Genomic DNA, 24,762 nt, shown 5'->3' on the forward strand with positions numbered 1-24,762 from the left:
TGTAATTTTTTTTATGCATCATGTGAAATATATTATTTTCCATATGGATATTCAAATCCATTATTCCCTCCAATGACTTCTCTGTAATATGCACACTCAAGTTTCTGTACAATCTATTTGTAAATTCTCTATTACTTCCCTATGCCCCTTTGTTTATTACTGCCTCATTACAGTCAAAGGGACATACTGAAACAATGTCTTAACACCAGGTAAGATAAGCCCCCACTTTCTTATTATTCTTCAAAAACCAATTTGTCAAACTACACACACACCCACACACACACACACACCCACACACATATACACACACAACACACATTCAGTTTCTATTTTGATTGGATTATCTATTAGTATGCAGAGGAATGACAATATTATAATACTGAGTTTTCCATCACATAAACATAACACATCATGCAACATATTTAAGTCTTCTTTTATACTTTTCCATCAACTGTAATAATTTTTCAACATTAAGGTCATGTATATTGTTAATACATTTCTAAGTGGCTCAAATCTTTGTTAAAGCTACAAATAAAAATTTTTTGAAATTATACTAACAGATTTTTATATATTGATCTTATATCTAGTGACTATGCAGAATTTTCTTATTTGTTCTAGAAACTAACCTGTACATGTTTCGTGTTTTCTGCACAGGCAGTCGTAATATCTGCAAATAATTTCAGTTTTGCTTCTTCTTTCTAATCCTTTTTTTTTTTCTTGTTTCAGTCCACTAACTTAAGGCTTCTAATTAATGCCGATTCGAAATTGCATACTTGCCTTTTTTCCTGAGTAGAAGTGACATCTTTACAATGTTCCTAACTTCAATGAGAATGCTTCAGCACTTCACCATTAAGTGCAATATCATACATAATCTTATCAGTTTAAGGAAGTTCCTTTCTATTTCAAGCATGCTAATATTTTTTATCATAAGTTATACTGAATTTTATCAAACAGTCTTCTTATACATCTACTAAAATTTTTTCTCTTTGCTCTTAATTTCCACAAATATCTTAGTCTACTGCTAACATTTTCTAATGTTAATCCATCTCTGTATTTCTAAAATTAAGCCAATTTGCTCATTACCAATATTACTTTATATCATTCTGGATACTGTCCACTATTATTTCATGTTGGATTTACATGAGGGTATTTATAAATTAGTCTATTATCCTACTTTTTTGAGCTTGGTTTTGTCTAGTTTCCCTATGAAGATTATATTCTGCTTATAATGTGAATTGTGGAGCATGCCTTCCTTTCCTATAATCTGAAAAAGTCTGCTGAATATCAGCATTATATGGCACTTAAATGATTAACAGAAATCTCCTGGTGATAAGTTTCAGTTCTTTCAAGCTTGGTTTGAGTTCTGCTGCTGTTGCTATTATTATTGCCATTGTTTTCAGAGGAAAGGTTTTTGTTTGTCTTATGGATATAGTTTCTAAAACCAATTAAATTCCTTTTATTGGTTAAAGGTTATTCAAGATTTTCTCTCTTGAGAAAAACTGGCAAGTTATATTTTCTAGAAATTGGTTCTGTCCAACTCCAAATATGTTAGGATAAAATACTGTTCATGGAATTGTCTTCTGATCTTTTTAATGCCTGCTGTTTCTCATTTCATTCTAAAACTATATATTGATACCATCTCCCTTTTTCTGATTTGACCTGCCAAGGATATGCCTATTTAATATACTTTTCAAATTACCAACTTTAGGTTTTTCTGAAATGTCACTGTATCTTCTATGTCATTAACTACTCTTCTTCATGGTTTACTTTCTTGTACAGGTTGTATATACTAATGATATTTTTATAACTTCTTGAACTGGACGTTTAACTATAAAGTTAGATTAAAACAACATTTAAGTGAATCCCCAGGTTTTAATATCTATCATTTTAATTATAATTTCTAAATTTCTTATAACTGCCATTATGATTTACTCTTTTGACAGATTAGTTATGAGTGCTATAGGCTTGTTAGTTTTGTGTTTTAAAACCCTCAAGAACTGTTGGTCTACTAGATTTATAATCACTCGGAAATGTATTAAAATGGCCCACCAAACCGTCAGTTTGTTTCTCCTCATAATTCTTTCAATGTATGCTTTATATATTTTGAGCCTATGTATATACAAGTTTAGATATCTTCCTGAGAACTAAAACTTATCATTGTATAAATCCCTTCTTTACCCATTGAAGACTATAACATCTAAAATTAATACAAGCTACTTCAGTTTTCCTTCAGTTAGTATGTGCCTGGAAAATCTTTTTTCCATCCTTTTAGCATTAACCTTTTTCTAACAGTATTTTTTTGTTATCTCTTATTAACAATGACCAGTTGGATTATTTTTAAACGAATCCGACAATCTGAAGTAGTAAATTTGGGCCATTTACATTTACTATAACTCTTCCTTGCACTGTAATCCTTAAAATTTTAACATGAATACTTCATTTAAAGTTCGAAGTAAATCAACAGCTCTATTTTCCTGATCATCACCAGGGTCATATCACTCATTGACTCTATTAAGCCATTCAATCTTACATGTTATTCTTATCCAGTGGTTTAGGACCATTTTGTTAATATCCCTTTAAGTAATCATTATAATTAGTATTGCTACTGTTTTTGTTTTATATATCAGTTCTTATTTAGAGCACTTCATTGTTCACCAATACTTCTTATATTCCACTTCTTTCAAGGTTCAATTTCCATTATTCTAAAGTACTCAAATAGTAGTTCTTTCAGGAAGGATCTATTGACAAGTTGTATATTTAATGTCTTAATTTCACTCAAATTGGATAGCAACTGTGTGTGTATACAGTTATTTTATCTTAGCACTTTGGAAATATAGGTCCATTATCTTCTGGCATCTGCCCTTACTACTGAGAAGTCAGCAATCAGTTTAATGTTTATTCCTTGGTAAGGGCTATACCTTTTCCCTCTGGGTGCTTCATAGATTATTTTTATTTTGGCATTCTACAATTTCTCCAGGATGTGCTTGCACTGGGATTTATTTTTATTTATTCTGTTCATGACACATCCGTTACTTAACTCATAAATTTATGCTTTTCATCAATTCTGGAAAGTTTTAAGCAAATATCTACTTGAATATCATCTCGTCTGCCTTCTTACTTGGGGTTCAGAATCACTTTTAAGAATACTGGGACTTTTCATTCTATCTTTCATATATTAGAATCATTCATGTTTACCTTACCTTTATCTCAATGTATAATTTCCTCAGATCTATCTCCTAGTTCTCTAAACATCTTTCATAATCCAATAAAGATTTTGATTTCAATGACCATTTTTCATTTCTACTTTTTTTCCCTAACCTTATCTGCTTCTCCTTTCATATGTGTAGCTATCATACTTTTTAACTTTTACGTTTATAGGGATTAAAACATAAAATTGTCATCTTTAATCCTTTTAACAGTATTTACTATTTTTATCTAATAAACATATTACTTGAATTTTTAGTTAGTGTCTGATTTCAGCACTGATGGACTATTTTAAGTTTGGAAATTCTGGATTATGAGGTTCTTTTTATTGAAGCGTTATTTCTGTGAATGCTGTGTAGCTATAAGTTTAGATTATATCTTGTCAGAAAGGTCTTAAATTTGCAGATACATCACAGAACCATATTTCCGACTGCTTACTAGACTGTTAGTCATCTTCTAAGAACAAAACACATACACACACACAACTTAATTAATATCACCCAGGCCAAAAAAAAAAAAAATTACCCAGGCAAGAAATACTCGTCAACACCCCTCCCCTCCATCTACACTATCATTGTCTTTTACCTAAGGCCTTAATTGGTTGTGTATCTCCCAACATATAAAGTTATATAATAGCATCAAAGTAGCTATTAATGTATTTCTTGAAACATAATCCTCTACAAAACTGAGTTATTACAGATATTTTATCACATGTACTGAAGCTCTTCTTTCCATTTAATTAGTGTCTAATAAGTATATGTTTTATTAAACACAATTAATGTTCATTAATATTAATCAATAAAAGTCTCCAAAACTAAGGTTAGAGCAGGATAAATTGTATTTTAAACATAAGCAAATTTTGGATCCTAATATTAACAGACTTTAGATATATTTCAGTATATATTGCTGCTTACCTTATGGGCAGGTACCAGATTTACCAAAACTGTATCCAAAAGCTCCTGAGATACTGTATCACCTTCACAAATAATAGAACTCATGAGATCCACCATATGCATATGAACTTTCTGATTGTGACCATTGCTGAAATTCAAAATTGATATTTCATTTAAAGTATATCTGAGGACTTCCCTGCTGGCTCAGTGGTTAAGAATTCGCCTGCCAATGCAGGGGACACAAGTTCGAGCCCTCAACCGGGAAGATCCCACGTGCCACAGGAGCAACAAAGCCCCAACTACTGAGCCCACATGCCACAGCTACTGAAGCTCGCACGCCTAGAGCCTGTGTTCTGCAACAACAGAAGCCACCACAATGAGAAGCTTATGCACAATGAGAAAAGCTCATGTGCAGCAACAAAGACCCAATGCAACCAAAAATAAATAAATAAATTTATTTTAAAAAATAAAGTATATCTACAATTTATAGGATTTAATCATAACATGGAACATTACATTTTATTTTAAAATGATACTAAGGTATTAATTAAATTCTATATATTCACTTAAAGCTTCCCTCTCTCCCAAATCTTACAGTAGCATCCAAAACATTTTTTAAACTACATTTCCGTAATTGCTTTTTCCTAATTTTTATAACCAGTCTCACAATCAAAAGTAATTAAATTAAATGCAACTTTAGTTTTGCCTTAAATTCAGAAAATCAAACTACTTTGCTGAAGTTAATTCTAGTGGATAACTTTAGGGAATATACAAAGAACTCAACTATTCACATGAATTAAGGAGTCAGTAATATGTGATTTAAATAAAAGAACATAATATAATCCAAAAAATATTTTTACACTGGCTACAGATTGCCTTATGCCACTCATACCATCCTCTACAATACAAAATTAAGTTGTCTCATTTTCAACATATCTATAAAAATTATGTTAATGAGTGCTTAAGTTATAACTCTTAGCCTTCCAATATTCATCATAGCAAACAATTTATGCAGTTTCATCTGTAAGTTAAAAATTCTTTACATTTAAAAAGAGATTATATTCTTAGTAAACTTACTTTATAACTGAAAATAATGTTCTGTACAATTGGGTAAAAATTTCATTGCTGTCTTCCAACTCAAAGCATATGTTATATGACTTGACCCAAGCAATGTTCTAAAAATTAGATGTAAAAAAGGAAAAGGGTAAAATTTTAATTAGTAAAAATATACAAGCACAGAAACCAGTTTAAAATGTCATCTTAAGGTGTAACATATTGCTTACCTCAAGTAAATAAAAATACCTATTGAACTGTGGGCTCTTTGTATCCTCTAGCCCCTTCAACTGCCTTGTTATAAACATAAATATATCCTTAAAGAAAAGACAAAGTATTGTTTAGATTATAAAATATCCACTAAATTCCTGAAGATAATTCACCACTCATGCTTACCTATCATGATAAATTGTAAAGAACCAGTTTAAAAAACCTGTACTTGGCTGGAATTTTTTAAATGTGCATCATCATGAAAACACCAAATATCTTACTTCCCTTTAAAGGAAAACAATAATCTTAAAGTAGAGAAAGAAAAACACCTTACAGTAAGTTAAAAAAACAAAAACAAAAACAAAAACAGACCTGAAAACCAAGCAAACTAAACTTTATGCTGTTATTAGAATAAACAGGTTGCAATGACTGAGAGCTGATCTCATCAGGTTTGCTGGAATAGTACTATATATGGTAATTATATAGTAAGAACACAGTTTAGTGAAGTTAAAATTCCAAAACAAAATCACCAAGCGTGAACACAATAGATTGCAGAAGCTTAGAAATTTTAAAAAGACCCTTAGAAGTTAACTCGTCAACCGTCCTACCTAGTCATTATAATTACTTGTTTTTCCCTACCATTTATCAATCTATCCTCATCTCTTGTGTTTGGTTTTTTTTACTGCACACCCCTTTATACCTGGGTAAAGACAGGTTCAATATCACTTTGAGTCAAATTTTTATGGAGATACTGTTTTTGAAAAGTTTGGAAAAGGTTAAAATTATAAAAGCTAATTCTATAAAGGAAACATGCTAATCAATCAAAAAGAAAAGAAAGAAAAGAGAAAAAAAAAATGTTTCCCTTATAAGTAAAAACGATAAACAAGCATTTCTTAAAAGGAAATAAATAGAATATGCAGATTACTGAGTAGCTTTTCAAGAAAAATACTATCAAAAGTACATCCTTCAAAAATGGTTACTTTAAAAAAAAAAAGGTTACTTTGATGGTAGTACTGTATAAAACATGTCCTCCATGAATGAACCCTTTCTGGTTTGATTAAGAGAGAACTAACTGCTGTACCAACTCTAACTGGAGGTGAAAAGACAATCCTCATTTATAATCTAACAAGAAGTGACCTAAACATGAAGCTGGGTGTATAAAAAGGGTTTTCTGATGACAATGATAAACTAACAGTGGAAAGGTGAGGATCAAAGTGTCACAAGTTTCTATTATTACTACTGCAAACAAAGAAAAATACAACCTTGATACTAACCAAAATAGAGTGGAAACTATTTTATAAGTATTCAGAAACACCCTCAAATAATTTTTAATACTACTGCAATAAAAGAAAAAAGTGGCATTTAAAATATGACCCAAAAAATTGACCAGAAAAAAATAAGATACTTAAAAATTTTAAGCTAGATTCTAAAAAGACTCTAATCGCAACTCTTCAATATTCTTCTCAAAAAATTGTCCTATTACAAATAGAACACGTTTGGTAGCTATTCTTTTGGGAGGATTTTCATTACTCCAAAGCCTTGAGATAGATCATTGAGAATGCAAACTGAGAAATCCACAAGAGAGACAGAAGGAATCACGTAGCAGCACTTTTAAGTTAGACTTCCCTCTTCATAAGAATGCCAGCAAGACATCTATTGAGGAAGAGCCACAGCCCACAGTCAACCAAATAAAATTACTCCTTAAACCAATCAAGTACCTCAAATTAAAGGTTCACAATTAGGAATAAGGATATACACCTAGGTACACAACGCCACAGACCAGCTCATATTATCTACTTTAAGTCTCTGACCATTCTCAAATCTTACAATTCAATTTTACTTCTAAATGACAAATATTGTCCCCTACCTCCCCCATTCTAAGATATATAAAACAAGCATGCCCACAGCAGTTCAGACATTCCTTACTGGAATCTTGGCTGATTTGATCAAATGTGCAGGCTCCTCACTCCAGTTGTTTAAGAAACAACTCCTTGAGCTCAAGAACCAAATCTGGGTTGTTTTTCACCAAGGTAAACCCAGTTCCTGACACATAAGTAACACCAATATTTGTTAAATAAAATAAACCTAAACTGTCTTCTTTTTCCATACTGGGTAAACTTCCTATGGACTCATTTCCTAACCCATAGTTTCCACGTTTATCATTTATTATTGTAGGTTTTTCTAATTTTCTTCTAACTTGCCTTCTTCAATTTTTTTTTGCACAGCTCTACTTATTTTCATGCTTTCTGCCCACTGGACTAATCATGCTATTCCTCTTCTTTTCTCATCCTTTAAAAATTATTTCATTCACATGCCTTTACTTACAACTACCATAATCTAGTACTAGGTGTGTTTTCTACCTTCCATTAAAATTTTGTTCATTGTATTTTCTTCAAAACAATTCACATCTCATGTTACATTAAGTGAATTAGGATTCATATATCATAAATTCAGAATTACACTAGATACTATCTTTTAAATAATAAAGTCTCCAAAATGAATTTTTAAAGAGGAAAAGGAAGTGTACCCCAAGTGATACTGAAACAACGCTAATGATGACATAATGTAAAAAGTATAGGGAATTCCCTGGCATTCTAGAGGTTAAGACTCGGCGCTTTCACTACCACGGTCCAGGTTTAATCACTGGTCAGAGAACTGAGATCCCACAAGCTGCACGGTGCAGCCAAAAAAAAGAGAGACAAGAAAAAAAAAAAAGAGTATAGAATACACTTTACTAATCAACTTCTTATTCTGAAGATCAGAAATTGTTTTACAAAATTAAGTAGTAATGAGGTGGGGAGGAAATTCTACAGAAAACAGAAGTACAATAGTTTAACAAAATACTGCTGCACCTAATGTCAAAGAATCCAAAGAAATAATCTAAATACTTCAATTCCCATTATAGTTAAAAAGATAAAGTATTAGTCAATCTTAGCAGTTCTTTTAATCAGTACTTGCCTTTAATTTATCAGGGGATGTGTATGGAGCTTCAGGAGCATAAATCCTAAAAATATCAGCAAGGCAGCAGGCTACCAGTAATCGAACATCTTTATCAGGATGCTTGAGGAAAAAATCTGAAGCAAGATGTAAAGCTAGGTTTAAATAAAGCTCCTTTTCTTCTTCAGAGTCCTGGTCCATATCCATGAAAGTTTTCACAACCATCTATATAAAAACAAAATAATCAAATAATGAAATCCTCCATGTAAAAATATATTCATTTGAAATAAGTCATATTAATTACAAAGGTTAACTTCCAATAAATACACTTTCATGCTTTCCCTAAAAGCATCGATCTGAGGGAACAAAACCTTTCTGAACTACAAGGTAAATACAACTTTTCTTTAAAAAACTAAAAATACTTTTCATTTACACATCATACCTGCTAACCAGATTTTAAAAATAGCTTTACATAGTACTTCTAGTCTCACTTTTACAACACTGAGCTAAAAAACAATACATAAACAGATTCAAGAAAGGATGACAAAGATATATCCCTAAACATTAAAAAGTTACCATGAAGTAACTACTGTAGCATCCAACGAAATTCTTCTTGTGCCACAGTTAAAGAGAACATGATATGGACAGTTCATTAGAAGGACTCAATGGCATGTATGGAATGAGTAGAAGAAAGCAAACATTTACATAGAAGAACTGGGATGGAAACAACAATGGTGAAAAATCATATAGTCTGCATTCTGTGAAGAGCTTTCTCTAATTTTAGTATTAGCAGTTACAATGAAGCCTCAGTCTGTATGTACTACTCCTACTTCACAGAAGACTTGACAAAATTGCTGAACTTGTCAGGGACATTTAAATACAACTCTAACGCAAAGGTGACCATCTGGCATCCACTAGGTGGTGCTACAAATACTAATCAACAAGTAGGGCTGGACTTAGTTCTTGAGACATACTGCATGGATCTTCTACTCTACTGTAGAGTCAGACTTCTGAGTTGTTTGTCTAATGTCTTACTGAATTCTCAGAGCAGCTTTGAGTAACAGTGTACCTCACAGACCAGACCCTCAGTTCTACTACACCAGAGGCCAGAGTCACCAGCAGGCTAATCCAGTCTGATACTACAATTAGTTTAAGAGTACAATGTCCAGAGCTACTCAACTAATTTTTTAATTTTATTACTTTTAAGATACATGCTTTGATGGCCTAGGTGTCTTATGAAAAAAAAGAAAGAAAGAAAGAAAGAGCTATATGCAAGAAACACTTTCCTTCCCTGGAATCTCTTCACAAGAGTGAGAGATTACGTATATTTCGAAAAAAGTATTACAGCAAGCTCTGGAAATTACATAAACAATGACACTTTACATATTAACAAGTTTTCACAATTTATAAAACTTATACCTGTACTTGTACGTATCAAAAATTACCATCATCCCACATTAAATCTTTTCTATATTGCTCCAAGAAGGCTGCTAAAAACAGTGGGAAGTGTAAATCACGGGGAAAAAAAGAATGAAGAAAAGTAACCAGATTATTGTTGGGCAGAAATGGCTACAAAATAATGAAAGTATACCAAAAGAACTAAACGTGAGCACTGTGGAAATCATTCCACCGAAACTAACAATAATGTTTATTCAAGGGCTAGATAGTGGGAATTCCTCCATACTGTGTACAACTCAAATGGTGTTATAAAACTCATGAATAACTCATATTTGAGTCATCTAAATTAAAAAAGACATCTGAGAAAATAACATCCATAAGACACTAATTGCTAAATAAAAGCTTGTAAGTGTAGTCTCTGTGTTTAACATTCATTTCTTAGCAAACAATAAGGATGATATCATTGCTGAAATATAAACAAATCTGAGGAAATAAATGTATTCTTTCTCTAAAAATTTAATAGGTCAAGAAAATCTAGATACACAGAAACAAAAAACATCATATATAGTTTGAACTTAACCATTTTTAATAACATATACACAAATTCCCAACTAGATAAAATATCCACATGTTGATAAATTTAATCCGCTCAAAGATGTCTTTTGCTTTGAATAATAAACACCTTGTATCTGACATTCTAATACTTTATGCACAGGATATAATACTAAGACTTTATGTGAAACTTACAATAGTATTAGGGTCTTTCTCTTCTAACAAAAATAAACCATGCAGCAATAAAGTAGTACTTACTTGAAGGCTCCTGGGCCATCAATGATTGATTAAGGCAAGTTTTCCACACTTGAAATAGAGGGAAATATTGATACTAACATAACAAGCAACATGTCTAGGTAGATACAACACTGCAGGGAAAATGCTCAAAAATAAAGAACATCTGAACTAATCAGCTTAACAATCTCCTTGGCCACTCTGCTCTTTTAACCATTTTAATCACAGAGACTATCACTGCCTCAAAGACAACGATGAAATACTATTCAAACAAATATGAAGAGAATCTAACCATACAGTGACTGCCTCATGAATGGAAGCTCACCATCAATCTTGACTCACTGCTGCACATCAGAAGCAGAGAGCTAAAAGTAAAGCTCTTTAACCTTCTTTCAAAATACAAGAAAGTAAAATACAGCCTTAGTACTCAGTAGGGAAAGAAAAATTTTTCTCAAATTAAAATGGTTGCTTTTATAAAATAAATGAGATATAACAGAAAGGAGACAACTTTCTACAACTAACAGTGAGTGTAACCGAAGTGTGGATTTGCTCTCTATACCCAAGCACAGGAGGCCCCAGAAAATCTTAAGCTTCACCTTTCCAATTGCCTTCTCATTAACAATAGCTAAGGAAACCCTACAGTTTTTTACCTACTCCACTCTTTTAGCTCCTAATTACAGCTAATTAGTTTTGGCCATGAGACATTTTCTGCTTCGTTTTGCTCTACGTTGCCCTCACAAGATACAGCCCTTTGATTTCCACAGGTGCCCTTCCCCCAACTCTGCTGATCCAAAGCAAATGTCCAAAGGACATAACCCAATTTTACTCACCTTTAACCGTCTCACCATCTCCTCTTTAGATATTTTATCTGAGATTTCCTTGACACCAGGAGGATAGGTAATTTTTCCATCATTGGTCCTTGTCTTTGAATGAGCCATGATGGAAATACTGTTACCCCTAAAACGAGAAAATTATTAGATGCAAACCAAAAAATAATAACAACATTCATAATAAACATGAAAAGGAATCTCTCCCCACAAAAAAAAAAATTATAACTACTTAATTTATAGTAATCACTTATCTAATTAATGAAAATCATTTTATTGAACATTGCCCCAATTTTTAAAATTTTATTTTTACTTGCATTTCCATTAGTGGCAAGCTAGCTTATTTGCACTAGCCCTCCAACAAAAAAACAGTAAGTGATTTTATTTAGGTATTTATTTACTTATTTACATACACACAAAATACATACAGCATTTTTTTTTTATATAGCACTAAAATTACCTGAGCCAAAATCTAAGAGAATTCAGGAACCCAGAGAAGTAGACGGAACATTATATCCACTTACACCCCGAGGGCATCTAACAAACCCTGACAAATCTAGACTTCAGTTTTGGTGATCTTATGGAAAAAGGAGGGCAGAGTCCTGTCAAAGTAGAATAGCAAATAAGAGACCCTCCTGACATTAATGTAGAATGCTATTCCAACCCAAAAAAGATAATACCTGCAAAGGAGAGAATTAAACCAAGTTAAAATTAACATGTGCCCATGCTCCCATTACCACCCACAAGGGACGGCAGAGAAGGCTACCTTGGTACTAAGCAAAACAAAATAATAGCAGATACAAGGAAGAACAGCTAATTAGTTTTGGCCATAAACCTGCACATTGGCGGAGGTTCACATGCCTAAACAGTCCAGAGAACCTCAACAAATGAACTCAGTGACCCCCACTGGTAGCACTCCCAAGCACCTAATAATAAGTACATTCAAGTCCTCCTAGGGGAGAGTATCTTCACTCTACACCTCAGAGAACCCTCATATGATGTTTCTAGGACAATGAGCATTATCAAGTCAAAAATAATCAGACATCTAAGCAAACAAGGCACAATGAGCAAGAACCAGCAGAAATACCAGAACCTCAAAGACAAACCCACGAAGACTTCAAATATTACAATCATCAAACAGATTATAAAATTACTATACAATAGGCCCTTGAACAACATGGGTTTGAATTGCATGGGTCCACTTACACACAGAACTTTTTCAATACTACAGTACTACACACTCTGTGGTTGGTTGAATCGGTGGATGTTTAGAACAGTGGATACAAGCGGTTAGGTATAAAGTTACACATGGATTTTGAACTGCATTGGGGTGTGTGTGTATGTATGTGTGTGTGTCAGCATGCCTTAACCCCTATTTGTTCAAGGGAAGGGTCAAATGCACTTATAATTTTAAAGAAATAAAAGATAAGTTTAAAAATGTACAAGGAATAAAAAATTATAGAGTAAATTAAAAGATATGAACAAAAAAGACCTACCAAAAATGAAAAAATAGAAAAATTGAAAGTAAAAACTTGCTGGATGACTTTATTAGCAGATTAAGAAAAGCTATTAAAATTAGTGAACTACCCAAAAAAATAAATAAATAAATAAAAATTAGTGAACTAGAAGAGAGGTCAGAAGAAATTATCCAAAAATACAGAACAGAGAAACATAAAAATGCAGTATACAAGAAGAAAGAACAGAACAGTTTAACTTATGATTCATGGAAGTACCAGAGGAGAGGAATAAGGCAGAGGCCTCTCTATGAGGTGAGTATCAGAAATATCAATTCACAAATTCAAGAAGCCAAACAGAATTATTATTAACTTCAAAATAATAATTCCAAAAAACAAACAAAACCTTATAGACATATTACCTTCAAATGAACAGTATTTAAACTAATAGGTGACTTCTCAACAGCAACAACATAAACCAGAAGACAGCAAAATGTCTTCCACAATGTGGTTAAAGAATATAATTGCAAACTTGAAGTTTACATCCAAGGAATATAACTTTTAGAAATACAGTGAAATAAGGACAAATGCACCAAACAAAAATTGAAACCTAGAGTTAATATATATAGCACTTAGAACAATATTTAGCATATACCTGTATTTTATAATATAGCATATATGGTATACATGATCACATTAAAAGATCAAGATTTTTAAATTTCAATATAGAGCTTACAAAAAATTAAAAATGATATGAGATATTAAAAGTAAAAAGATGGGGGGAAAAAAGGATGCAAACACTAAACAAAATAAAGCACTTAAGCTAAATATAAATTAGTGAACATAAATAAAGGATCCACTCCTTGGTATTTACTCAATGGAAATACATACCTGCGTCCACTACAAGACGTATAAAAATGTTCATAGTGATATCATTCATACTAGTCAAAACAAAACACAAATACCTATCAACAGTGGAATGAATAGATATATTGTAGCACAGTCATACAATGGAATACAATACAGTTTTGAGAGTGAATAAGTTACTGCTTCACACAATATGGATTAACATTACAAAGAAAGTTATATGAAAGAAACCAGACATCAAACATTATATATAGAATATGATTACATTTACAGAGGAATTCAAAAATAAGGAAACCTAGCCTGATGATGTTAAAAGGATAGTTAATTCCTCTGGTGGGAGATGTAACTGAAAGAGAAGATTTCTTGGGTACAGGTAATACTTTACTTATCTATCTGGATGCTGGTCACACTACTGTTTTCACTTGTTATAAAGTCACAGAGCTAGCCACTTATCATTTCTACACTTTTCTGAATTATGCTATACTTGAACAACAAAAAAGAAAATCTCCAAACATTTAAAAATTAAAAAGTACTTTCTAAGAATCAATGAATCAGGGGTAAAAATAAATAAGTAAATAAATAAATAAGCATAAGATCAACAAAGTTAAAAATCACAGGCCAATCTTACAATTTTTGACATAAAAACATTTGAAAATTTAGACAAACTGGAGAAGATCTATACCTTACCAAAATTTACTCAAGAAGAAAAACATGCCACTAAGAAACAAAATCAATAATCAATAAATCTTTCCACAAGGACAAATATCCAAGTCTAGATATCTTTTTCTATCAAATAACTGAGGAAGAAATAATTCCAATGTCATATAAATAGTTCCAAGGACTAGAAAACAAGGGAATCCTTTCCAACTAATTTTATGCAACTAAATAGTATAACCATGATACTAAAACCCAATGAGAAAAATAAGAGAAAGAGGAAAAAAATCACAGGTCAATTTTTTCTATCTGTTTACAGATACAAAATTCTTAAATAAAATACTGAGAAACCAAATGCAACTACATATAAAAAATTGGGTTTAATCCCTGGAATGCAAGGTTGAACTCACAATATGAACAGATTAAAAAAGAAAAATCATGTGATAACCTCAAAAAATGAAGAGACAATGTCTGATAACGATTCAACATCAATTCATGGCTATAAAACAAAATTGAAAAAAAAAAGCTCAACAAACTAAAAATTATATGAAAGTTTCCTTTATCTGAGAAAGGTAGGGTGCTACCCTTCAGTATAAATCAGGCTTATTGATGATCTTTCAGTATAAATCAGGCTTATTGATGATCTTTTGAAAGTGTTTTACTTGTTTTTAGGACCTACAAAAACATACCTGCTATCATCACTTCTATTTGACATTGTAACAGAGATGCTAGTCAGCAAAAGAAGAAAAAGGAATCAAGTATAAAGATAAAAAGTAAGGAATAAAACAGTAATTGTTTGCAGATTACATGATTATGTACATAGAAATTCCAAAGATTTATAGATAAAACATAAAAATTAATAAAATTGAGTTTAACAAGGTTGTAGAGTCGAAAAATCAATATGCAAACATCCATTACCTATAGCTAACAAAATAACTCATGGCAAAAGACTGAATAATTCCTCTCAAAATCAGAAACAAGACAAGGATGTCTGCTGTCACCACTCATATTGAACGTAATACTGGAAGCCCTAGCCAGCACAATATGGCCAGGAAAAGAAAAGAAAGGCATATAGATTGGAAAGCAAGAACTAAAATCATCCCTACTTCCAAATGACATGACTGTCTATATGGACAATTCCAGAGAAATCTTAAAACAAACAAACAAAAAAACCCAAAAAACTAGTTCGAGATTACAGGATATAAAGGTTAACATACAAAAATCAATTTTATTTCTATATACTACCAAGAAACAGAAACCTAAGTTAAAAGCACAATACTATTTTCAATCACTACCCTCCCATTAATAACATACTTTAGTACAAACATAGCAAAACATATACAGGATTGGTATGCTGAAAATTACAATACACTGATTAAAAATACACAGAAGATCTAAAAGAATGGAGAGAAATACTATGTTAATGGATTGAAAGATTCGAGATTCTCCCCCAAATTGACCTATATAGGTTTAGGAATTCTAACAACATCGCAGCAAGATTTTTTTCATAAAGACAAGCTTATTCTAAAGTTTACATAGAAAGGTAAAGGAACCAGAAGAGGTGAAATAATTTTAGAGAAGAATGAACTGGGAGGAAATCATCCTACCAAACTTAAAAATTTCCTATATAGCCAGAGTAAACAAGAAAATGTGAAGCTGGCAGAAGGACAGACACACAGATCAATGGAACAAAACAGACAACCCAGAAAGAGATTCACACAAGCATGTCCAATTGATTTTTTTTTAACAAAGATGCAAAAGCAACTGCATGGAGCAATAATAGACTTTTCCACATATAGTGCCAGACCAACTGGATGTAAAGACCAACACAAAACAAAATAAACAAAAAAACCCTTGACCTGAACACCTCATACCTTTATACAAAAATTTTAAATAGATCATGACTTTAAATATAAAATGTAAAGTAAACAAAAACTTTTAGAAAAAAACAGAGAAGAAAATCTTCACTACTGAAGCCTGGCAAAGAGTTTTTAGAAATGACACCTAAAGCAAGATCCATAAAGTTAAAAATTGATATAATGGACTCCAAAAATTAAAACCAGTGAAAAACTGTTAATAAAGTGAAAAGATAAGCTACAGAATGGGGAAAAAATATCTGAAAATACATATCTGACAAGGGACTTATACCTAGAGCTCTCAAAAGGATACTATAAAAAACCAAACAACCTAATTACAAGATAGGCAAAAGACATGAACAGACATTTGAATAGGATATACAGATGGCAAGCACATGAAAAGATGTTCAACATCATTAGTCATTAGAGAAATGCAAATTAAAACCACAATGAAATATCATTATATACTATCAGAATGGCTAAAATAAAAAATAGTGATAATATCAAATGTAGACAAGGAAGCAAAGAAAATGGATCTATCACACCTTGCTGGTAAAAATGGTACAGCCATACTTGAAAACTGTCTGGCAGTTTCTCATAAAACTAAACATGTATTTACCATACAAACCAGCAATTGCACTCTTGGGCATTTATCCCAGAGAAATGAAAGCTTCTGTTCAAACAAATCTGTACAAGAATGTTTATAGCAGCTTTGTTCATATACCTCAAAACTAGAAGCAATCAAAATGCCCATCAATGGGTGAATGCTTAAACAAACTCATAGGTCTACGTAATGAAATACAACTCGGCAATAAAAAGAACTGCTTTACTGATACATGCAATAACTTATGGTCATTATATTACTGTAAGAGCCAATCTCAAAAGGTTACATACTGTTATGGTCTCATTTATTTAACGTCCTCAAAAATGACAAAACTATAAACACTGAGAACAGATTAGTGGTTGCCAGGTAGCATGGATGAACATAAGAGGTTAGGTAGCACAAGGGAGTTCCTTTATAGTTCTGTATGTTGATTGTAGTGGTGGTGAACTGAATCTATGCATGGGATCAAACTACACAGAACCAGACATACACATACAAGGAGAGAGAGAAATAGAGCGAGAGAGAGCACATGCTCGCAAAATAACTGAGGAACCTAAATTCCGTAAATCTAATCAACAACACCATGCTAATGTTAATTTCCTAATTTCATATAGTGTTACAAGTTATATAAGATGTCACCAGTGGCAGAAGATGGATGAAGGATTCACAAGACACTATGTAGTATTTTTGCATCTTTATGTCTATAATTATTTCAAAATAAAAAGGTTTTAAATGGAAAACAATCAATTATATTTATATAATAGCAACCAAAAACTTTAAAAATACAACTTACATTGAAATGCATAAACAATCCAGGAATTAACCTAACAAAAGATGTATTTTACACAGAAAACTCATAAAGCTTTATTGCTGGAAGTTAAAATTTAAATAAAGAGACATCTTGTTCCCAGAAGTCTCAAATATTATAAAGACAGCAAATCTTACCACACTGATTATAGTCACTACCGCCCCAATCAAGCCCAGGTTTTGATATTTAAAGAAAGACGACCAGTTTATTTTTAAATTTATATGTAAATTCAAAAGGCTAAGAACAGCAAGATACTGAATACTTAAGAAAAATACAGTGAATAGATTTTTCTACCAGATATCAAAACACTTTAGAAAGCTAAAGTAATTTAAATGGTGTGATACTGGAACAGAAAAAGACAGATCAATAGGAAATATTAGCCTAGAAACAGACCTACACAACATGAAACATAATATATGAAAACAGTGGCATGGCATAACAGTGAGAAAGGGAGAAAAAATTAAAAGCTCAAATTTCACTTAATATCTTAACAATATTAAGTCTTCCAATCCATAAACACTGGATGCCTTTCCATTTATTTGTGTCTTTTATTTCTTTCACCAATGTATTGTACGTTCCAGTATATAAGTTTTTACTTACTTGTTAAAGTTTATTTCTAAGTAATTTGTTCTTTTTGATGCTATTATGAAGGGATTACTTTGTTAATTTCTTTTTCACATAGTTCATTGTTAGTATATAGAAATGTAACTGATTTTTGTATGTTCATTTTGTACCCTGCAACGTTACTGAATTTGTTTATTCTAAGAGTTGTAAAAGGGTCTTTAGGATTTTCTACATATAAGATCATGCCATCTGCAAACAGATAATTTTTACTTCCTCCTTTCTAACTTGCATGATCTTTACAGTCAGCCCTTCATATCCAAGAGTACCACATCCTCAGTCAACCAACCACAGATTGAAAATATTCCCAAAAACATTCCACAAAGTTCCAAATGGCAAAATTTGAATTTGCTGCATACAGGCAACTATCTACATTGCATTTATGCTGTATTAGGTATTGTAAGTAATCCAGAGATGATTTAAAACATACAGGAGAATGTACATAGGTTATATGCAAATACTATACCATTTTATACAAGGGACTTGAGCATCCTTGGATTTTGGCATCAGAGGGGGATCCTGGAACTGATCCCTGATAGATACTGAGGGATGACTGTATTTCTTTTTCTTGCCTAATTGTTCTGGCTAAGGTTTCTAGTACTATAGTGAAAAGAAGTAGCAAGATTGGATATCCTTGTCTTGTTCCTGATCTAAGAGGAAAAGTTTTCCATTTTTCATCACTCAGAAATGCAAATCAAAACCACAATGAGGGCTCTTTATGTCGGAGCCCCGGGGAGTAAGTATTTCCAGCCATTCATACTGGCAACCGGTTGGCGCTCTGTTGTCGGGTTTTACGCACTATTGCACCGAAAGGGTGACAACGCCACTAGGATGAAGCTCGTGAGATTTCTGATGAAACTGAGTGATGAAACGGTAACCACTGAATTAAAGAATGGAACACAGGTTCATGGAACAATCACAGGTGTAGATGTCAGCATGAATACACATCTGAAAGCTGTGAAAATGACCCTGAAGAACAGAGAACCTGTACAGCTGGAAACACTGAGTATTAGAGGAAATATCATTCGATATTTTATTCTGCCAGAGCTTACCTCTGGATACACTACCCGTGGATGTTGAACAGAAGGTGAAGTCTAAGAAAAGGGAAGTTGTTGCAGGAAGAGGAAGAGGACACGGTGGAGGCAGAGGAAGAGGGGGTCCTAGGCGATAATGTCTCTCAAGACTATTATTTCAAAGTAGTGGGGAAGAAGGAGATGTGGCAGAGAGAGAATACAGCACGGGGAACACAGCACAGGGATACTTCGGCAAGTACATGGCTATGCAGCTCTAGAGAATAATGGGTGGAAATTACTGTCTCAAACTGAGGATGTTGGGGTGTTTTTATATAGGCTTTCTTTGTTTCTGACAGCTTTTAATAAACATAAATGTAGAACAACAACAACAACAAAACCACAGTAAGGTACCACTTCACACCTGTTAGAATAGCAAAATCCAAAAACAAAACAAAACAAAACCATGAACAAAAGGGAAAAAAAAAGTGTTGGCAAGGATGTGGAGAAATGGGAACCCTTGTGTACTCTTGGTGGGAATGTAAAATAATGCAACCACTATGGAAAAACAGTACAGAGGTTCCTAAAAAATTAAAAATAGAACTATCATATGATCCACTAATCCTAATCCTGGGTATATCCAAAAGAATGGAAATCAGGATCGCTAAGAAATATCTGCACACCCCTATTCATCACAGCATTATTCACAATAGCCAAAATATGGAAACAACCTAAATATTCAACAGATAAATGAAAAAAGAAAAAATGGTATATACATACAATGGAATATCATTCAGCCTTTAAAAACAAAGGAAATCCTACTATTTGCAACAACATGGATGGACCTGGAAGATATTACGCTGAGTGAATTAAGTCAGAAAGAGGACAAATATTGCATGATTCCATTTACATTAAGTATCTAAAATAGGCAAACTTATAGAAGCATAAAAGAGAATAGTGGTTGCCAGGGGGTGGGAAGAGGGGAAAATGGGGAATTGTTATTCAACAGGTATAAAGTTACAGTTATGCAAGATGATTCAGATCTAGAGGTGTGCTGTACAACACAACACCTATAGTTAACAAGATGGTATTATGCACTTAAAAATTTGTTAAGAGGATAGATCTCATGTTAAGTCTTCTTACCCCTTCCCCCCGCCCCCCAAAAAGGCAAAAGGACACAAGGAAACTTTTAAAAGTGATGGCTGTGCTTATTACCTCGTTTGTGGTAACAGTACCATAGGTATATACATACTATACTTATGGCTGTATGTCCAAACTGAAGTTTCATACATTAAAAATGTGCAGGGTTTTTGTGTACCAATTTTACGTCAGTAAAGCTGAAGAAAGAAGAGAGGGGAAAAATGAAGAAAGAAGAAGGAGCAGGAGGGAGAGGAGAATGAGGAAGGAAGGAAGGAAGGAAGGAAGGAAGGAAGGAAGGAAGGGCGGGCCAGTGGGAAGTTAGATCTCCAGAGAGATGTCAGAGCTAGAGACAGATCTGGGAATCCTCCGTGATAGATAAAACCAGAGGCACATGACAGCATTCAGCAACATTTAAAGAGTGACAAGAGTGACGGACCAAGGAAGAAATGAGAGAAGACTCATCTTTGAAATGGGAAGAGGAAAAAGAGCTTGTGAAACAAGCTGAGAATGATCAAAGAGGTGGGCGGAGGACCCAGAAGGAAGCCATGTCAGAAAGCAAGGTGCACACCAAGTTTCAAGAAAGGAAGTGGCCAACAGTACTGGATGCTGCAGAGAGCTCAAGATGAAAACTTAAAAAGAATCCAGTGACAGATTAATTATAAACTGGCATGCAGGATCTCACTGGACTGATCAAAATGTTCTAAAACTGGATTAAGGTGATGGTTGCACATCTCAGTAAATCTGCTAAAAATCACGCAAGTTTTCACTTGAAATAGGTCAATCTTATTAATTTTATGTTATTTTAATTACTCCTCAATGGACTTCCCTGGTGGTACAGTGGTTAAGAATCTACCTGCCAATGCAGGGGACACAGGTTTGATCCCTGGCCCGGGAAGATCCCACATGCTGCAGAGCAACAAGCCCATGCACCACAACCACCAAGCCTGAGCTTCTAGAGCTCGCGAGCCACAACTACTGAAGCCCATGCACCTATAGCCTGTTCTCCACAACAAGAGAAGCCACTGCAATGAAGAGTAGCCCCTGCTTGCCACAACTAGAGAAAGACCACGTGCAGCAACAAAGACCCAAGGCAGCCAAATATAAATAAATTTATTAAAAAAAAAAAGATTACTCCTCAGTAAAGTTGTTTAAAATTTTTTAAGTTCTGAGACACTTTCATATGTCTATGGAAAAAAATGACATTGTACCCATATCTCATACTATATACAAAATAAATTCCAGGTTTATTAATGACCTAAATATTAAAGCAAATGTAACAGCTTTTCAAATACAATGTAGGAGAACAACTTCACGACCTCAGGTTAGGAAAAGCAAGAATCAAGCCCACCGCTGCCTGTGTTCCTTCAACCAAAGAAGATATTCAGCAAATGCCTAGCACAAATCATTCCACAGGAAGGTAAATATAAATGTGACAGGATTCCCAGTTTTCCACCGAACTTGCAATAGAAGAAAATCTCTCTGCCTTGTCTCAACAGAAGCAAACACTATTTATACTCCTTAGCAACAGATACACAACTGTGACCACAGACGGCAGCTAAATAAGGTAGACATGGTGTCTTTGTAGAATATACTCAACCATATAGTCAAAACTTTATCAAGTACCTATTACTTGCATGAATTTTTAGCAGTGACTATAGGGCAAAGTGAGTTAAGATGGGACTCAAAATCACAAAGGAAATAGACACTCCCCCTAAATAATTAAGTCACAATAAATTCTAAAGTTATCAACAGAAATAACAAACAATGAGCTTGGGAAAAAAATAAGATTGAAAGAAAACCCACTTCCATAAGTAGGGTGAAGTGTTAATAATATACATAATAAAAGGACAGAGAAAACAATTTGAATAAATCTCAGAGAAGAAAGTTCAGAATTTGTTACTTATCTAAAACCATGACTGAAGGAAAAAGTGGGAGGCAGTAAAGGGAGCTAAGAAGGAAAAGACAGCCAACAAAGAAGCAGGATACTCAGTTTTCACTTCAGTTTTATAAGCAATGGTACTGTGAGCAAAGAGCTGAAATACCTCTGTGAATATACACAGGCTGTTTCCTCAGAGTAAGATATACTTACTGGCCCATCTCTACTAAGCAAACTCCATGTACCTTAAATTCTCAAGTGTATGTTTAAACTTCCCCTGACCTCTCCAGGCAGAGCGAGGCTCCTCCCCTTACAGCTAGGCAAACTCTGAACATACCATAATTAGTTATTTATCACATCATATTTAATAAGCTTATTTCTATGTCTGTTTCTCATAGTAGACTGTAAACTCCTTAAGACAAGGATAGTATATATCATTTTAGGGATCCTTACAGAGCTTAGAACAAAGTAGGTACTCAGGAAATACTTGTTGAATCAATGACTAGAACTATTTGAAGAGATGGTGGCTCCAAAGGAAGTTCAGACTAGACAGAGGAGAAATCAAATACAGTAAAACCAGTTAGGAAACCGCTACAAAAATTCCAGGTAAGAACTAATAAGGAACAGACTGCAGGCAATGACTGGAAAATAAGAAAACTGAGGCAAACACTATGAATGATTATTTGAGAGAAGTAGAAGATGATTACAAGATTCAAAGCCTTTGTTCCTAAAAAATCAATTACTTAAATATTTACTGAGAATTTACTTGGTGTGACATAGTACTCTAAGCGCTAGGAATACAATGGTAATCAAAACACATAAAATATCTGTCCTCATTATAACACAGATAGGGAAAAACCAGAGAGAGATCAAGTCTTTGGAAAAATTAAGTTTGGAATACAAGGCAACTGGAGATGTAGGGATGAAGTTCTAGAGAAAAGTGAAGGACAGAAAATATTTTAGCACCACATACAGCTCATGCTTTGTGGGCGTACAAGATGAATAAAGAAGATGTGTAGGGTTAGCTGAGATACCAAGGCTGAACTTTGAACTCTGAGCAATACCTATGTTGATGGGGGGAAGGGAATCGGGAAAGAAAACAGAAGAGGGTCAAGAAAGATAGAAAAATATCGGTTTTTTTTAAACTAGAAAAAAATGTTTGAAGATGACGAGGTGGTATATAATGTTAGTTATTAGAAATACACATCACTGGTACAAAACAACCTCAGCAAATACTCTCTTGAACTTGGTAAACTGATCTCTTTAAGAACTTTCTGGAGAATAAGAGGAATGAACACCAAATTATAAGGTAAGAGAAAAAAGGTGGAAAGAAGACAGAGAGAGAAGAAGGGGAGCAATGCAGAAGAAGAAAAGAAGGTTACAGGAAAGAAATAGGATCTTCAATTGTCATCATAAGTCAAAGGAAAAAGATACATTGATATATAACTGCTCCTCTGAGGTTAAAGTGTCAAAGAAATTATTTGACATTCATCTTTGTGGAATTTCAATAATATACATTACGGGAGAGCAGATACACTGAAAATGAGAAAATAATAACTTAAAAAATAATTTATATAAAACTGACCTGTGTCAAAACTCATTTATACATAGTATATAAATGTATATAGTATATATGTATATATTCATTTCAAATATCACTATAAGCATGTTGTTATAAATACTTACATTTTTGTGTCCAGAATGAACAATAAGTAAACCACAAAGTATTCTAATACTGAAGAATTTACACAACCACTGAATAAGTTCAAAGAAAATGGTCATTAATTAAAAGAAACGTATCAGTAATTTTAAAAATCATACTAACAGTCCCAGAAAGAAAGAAAAAAAAATCAATGAAATCATCACTCCTCCCTCTGATATAATCAGATGTAAGTAAATGTTCACAAGATGAAACTAATAAAGACTGCAGTAAAAATATTTAAGATCCTTTCAGTGAATGGAAAAAAAGAACAAAGCATTCACTGGCTTAAAGAGCAAGCGTAAGAGTAATAACAATAATCATTTTTTAATTGATCTGGGAAGAAATAAAGACAGGTATCTGCCATTTTCATGATGATTTTTCTTAAAAACCCAATATGTGATAACAAGTGCAGACACAGAGAAATCAAATCAAGCCACGACTAGAATCTCTACTTGGCCATGTTTATTAAAAGCTGTTTTTCCTCCTGGGACTCTACTCCAGGTTTAAGGTGGAATTAGAAGTAAAACAAGATCTTGTGAAGATTTTGACAACTGCAAATGGCAGGCTTTCCACAACAGGTACCTCCTATAACCAGCAGATGGTGCCCTCCATAAATACAACCCTTCCAGTACATAGTCATTATACAGTATAAGAAGTTGGGTTTATTCTTGGCTTAGGGAAACTAAAAAGCTAATGAGAGAGTGTTCTAAGAGATAAGAGACAAAATATATTATGTTATTCTCCCCTAAGTATATAACCTTAAGGCTACATTACATACGTTCCAACTATTAAAACATAAAGCTTTTTTCCAAATAAATGTTACCACTAACCCATCATTCAACTTGAATTATTGTTATTAACT

General features: G+C 33.2%; 1 protein-coding gene and 1 pseudogene across 7 annotated transcripts in view; one reads left to right on the forward strand and one right to left on the reverse strand.

The window, feature by feature from the left end:
* PDS5B (PDS5 cohesin associated factor B) overlaps positions 1 to 24,762 on the reverse strand; it is a 198,183-nt gene that overhangs the window by 107,036 nt on the left and 66,385 nt on the right. For all 7 annotated transcript variants that reach the window (XM_057707515.1, XM_057707514.1, XM_057707513.1 and 4 more), the window contains exons 2-6: positions 11,312 to 11,438; positions 8,319 to 8,522; positions 5,381 to 5,467; positions 5,175 to 5,272; positions 4,119 to 4,245 (exon numbers count right to left, since the gene is read on the reverse strand). In XM_057707515.1, coding sequence (XP_057563498.1) covers positions 4,119 to 4,245; positions 5,175 to 5,272; positions 5,381 to 5,467; positions 8,319 to 8,522; positions 11,312 to 11,419 — 624 coding nt within the window. In that variant the 5' untranslated portion in view covers positions 11,420 to 11,438. The remainder of the gene's footprint in view (positions 1 to 4,118; positions 4,246 to 5,174; positions 5,273 to 5,380; positions 5,468 to 8,318; positions 8,523 to 11,311; positions 11,439 to 24,762) is intronic.
* Positions 19,004 to 19,343, forward strand: LOC130835725 (small nuclear ribonucleoprotein Sm D1-like; annotated as a pseudogene).

This window comes from Hippopotamus amphibius, chromosome 14 (assembly GCF_030028045.1).
Source record: "Hippopotamus amphibius kiboko isolate mHipAmp2 chromosome 14, mHipAmp2.hap2, whole genome shotgun sequence".
NCBI classification, from domain to species: Eukaryota; Metazoa; Chordata; class Mammalia; order Artiodactyla; family Hippopotamidae; genus Hippopotamus; species Hippopotamus amphibius.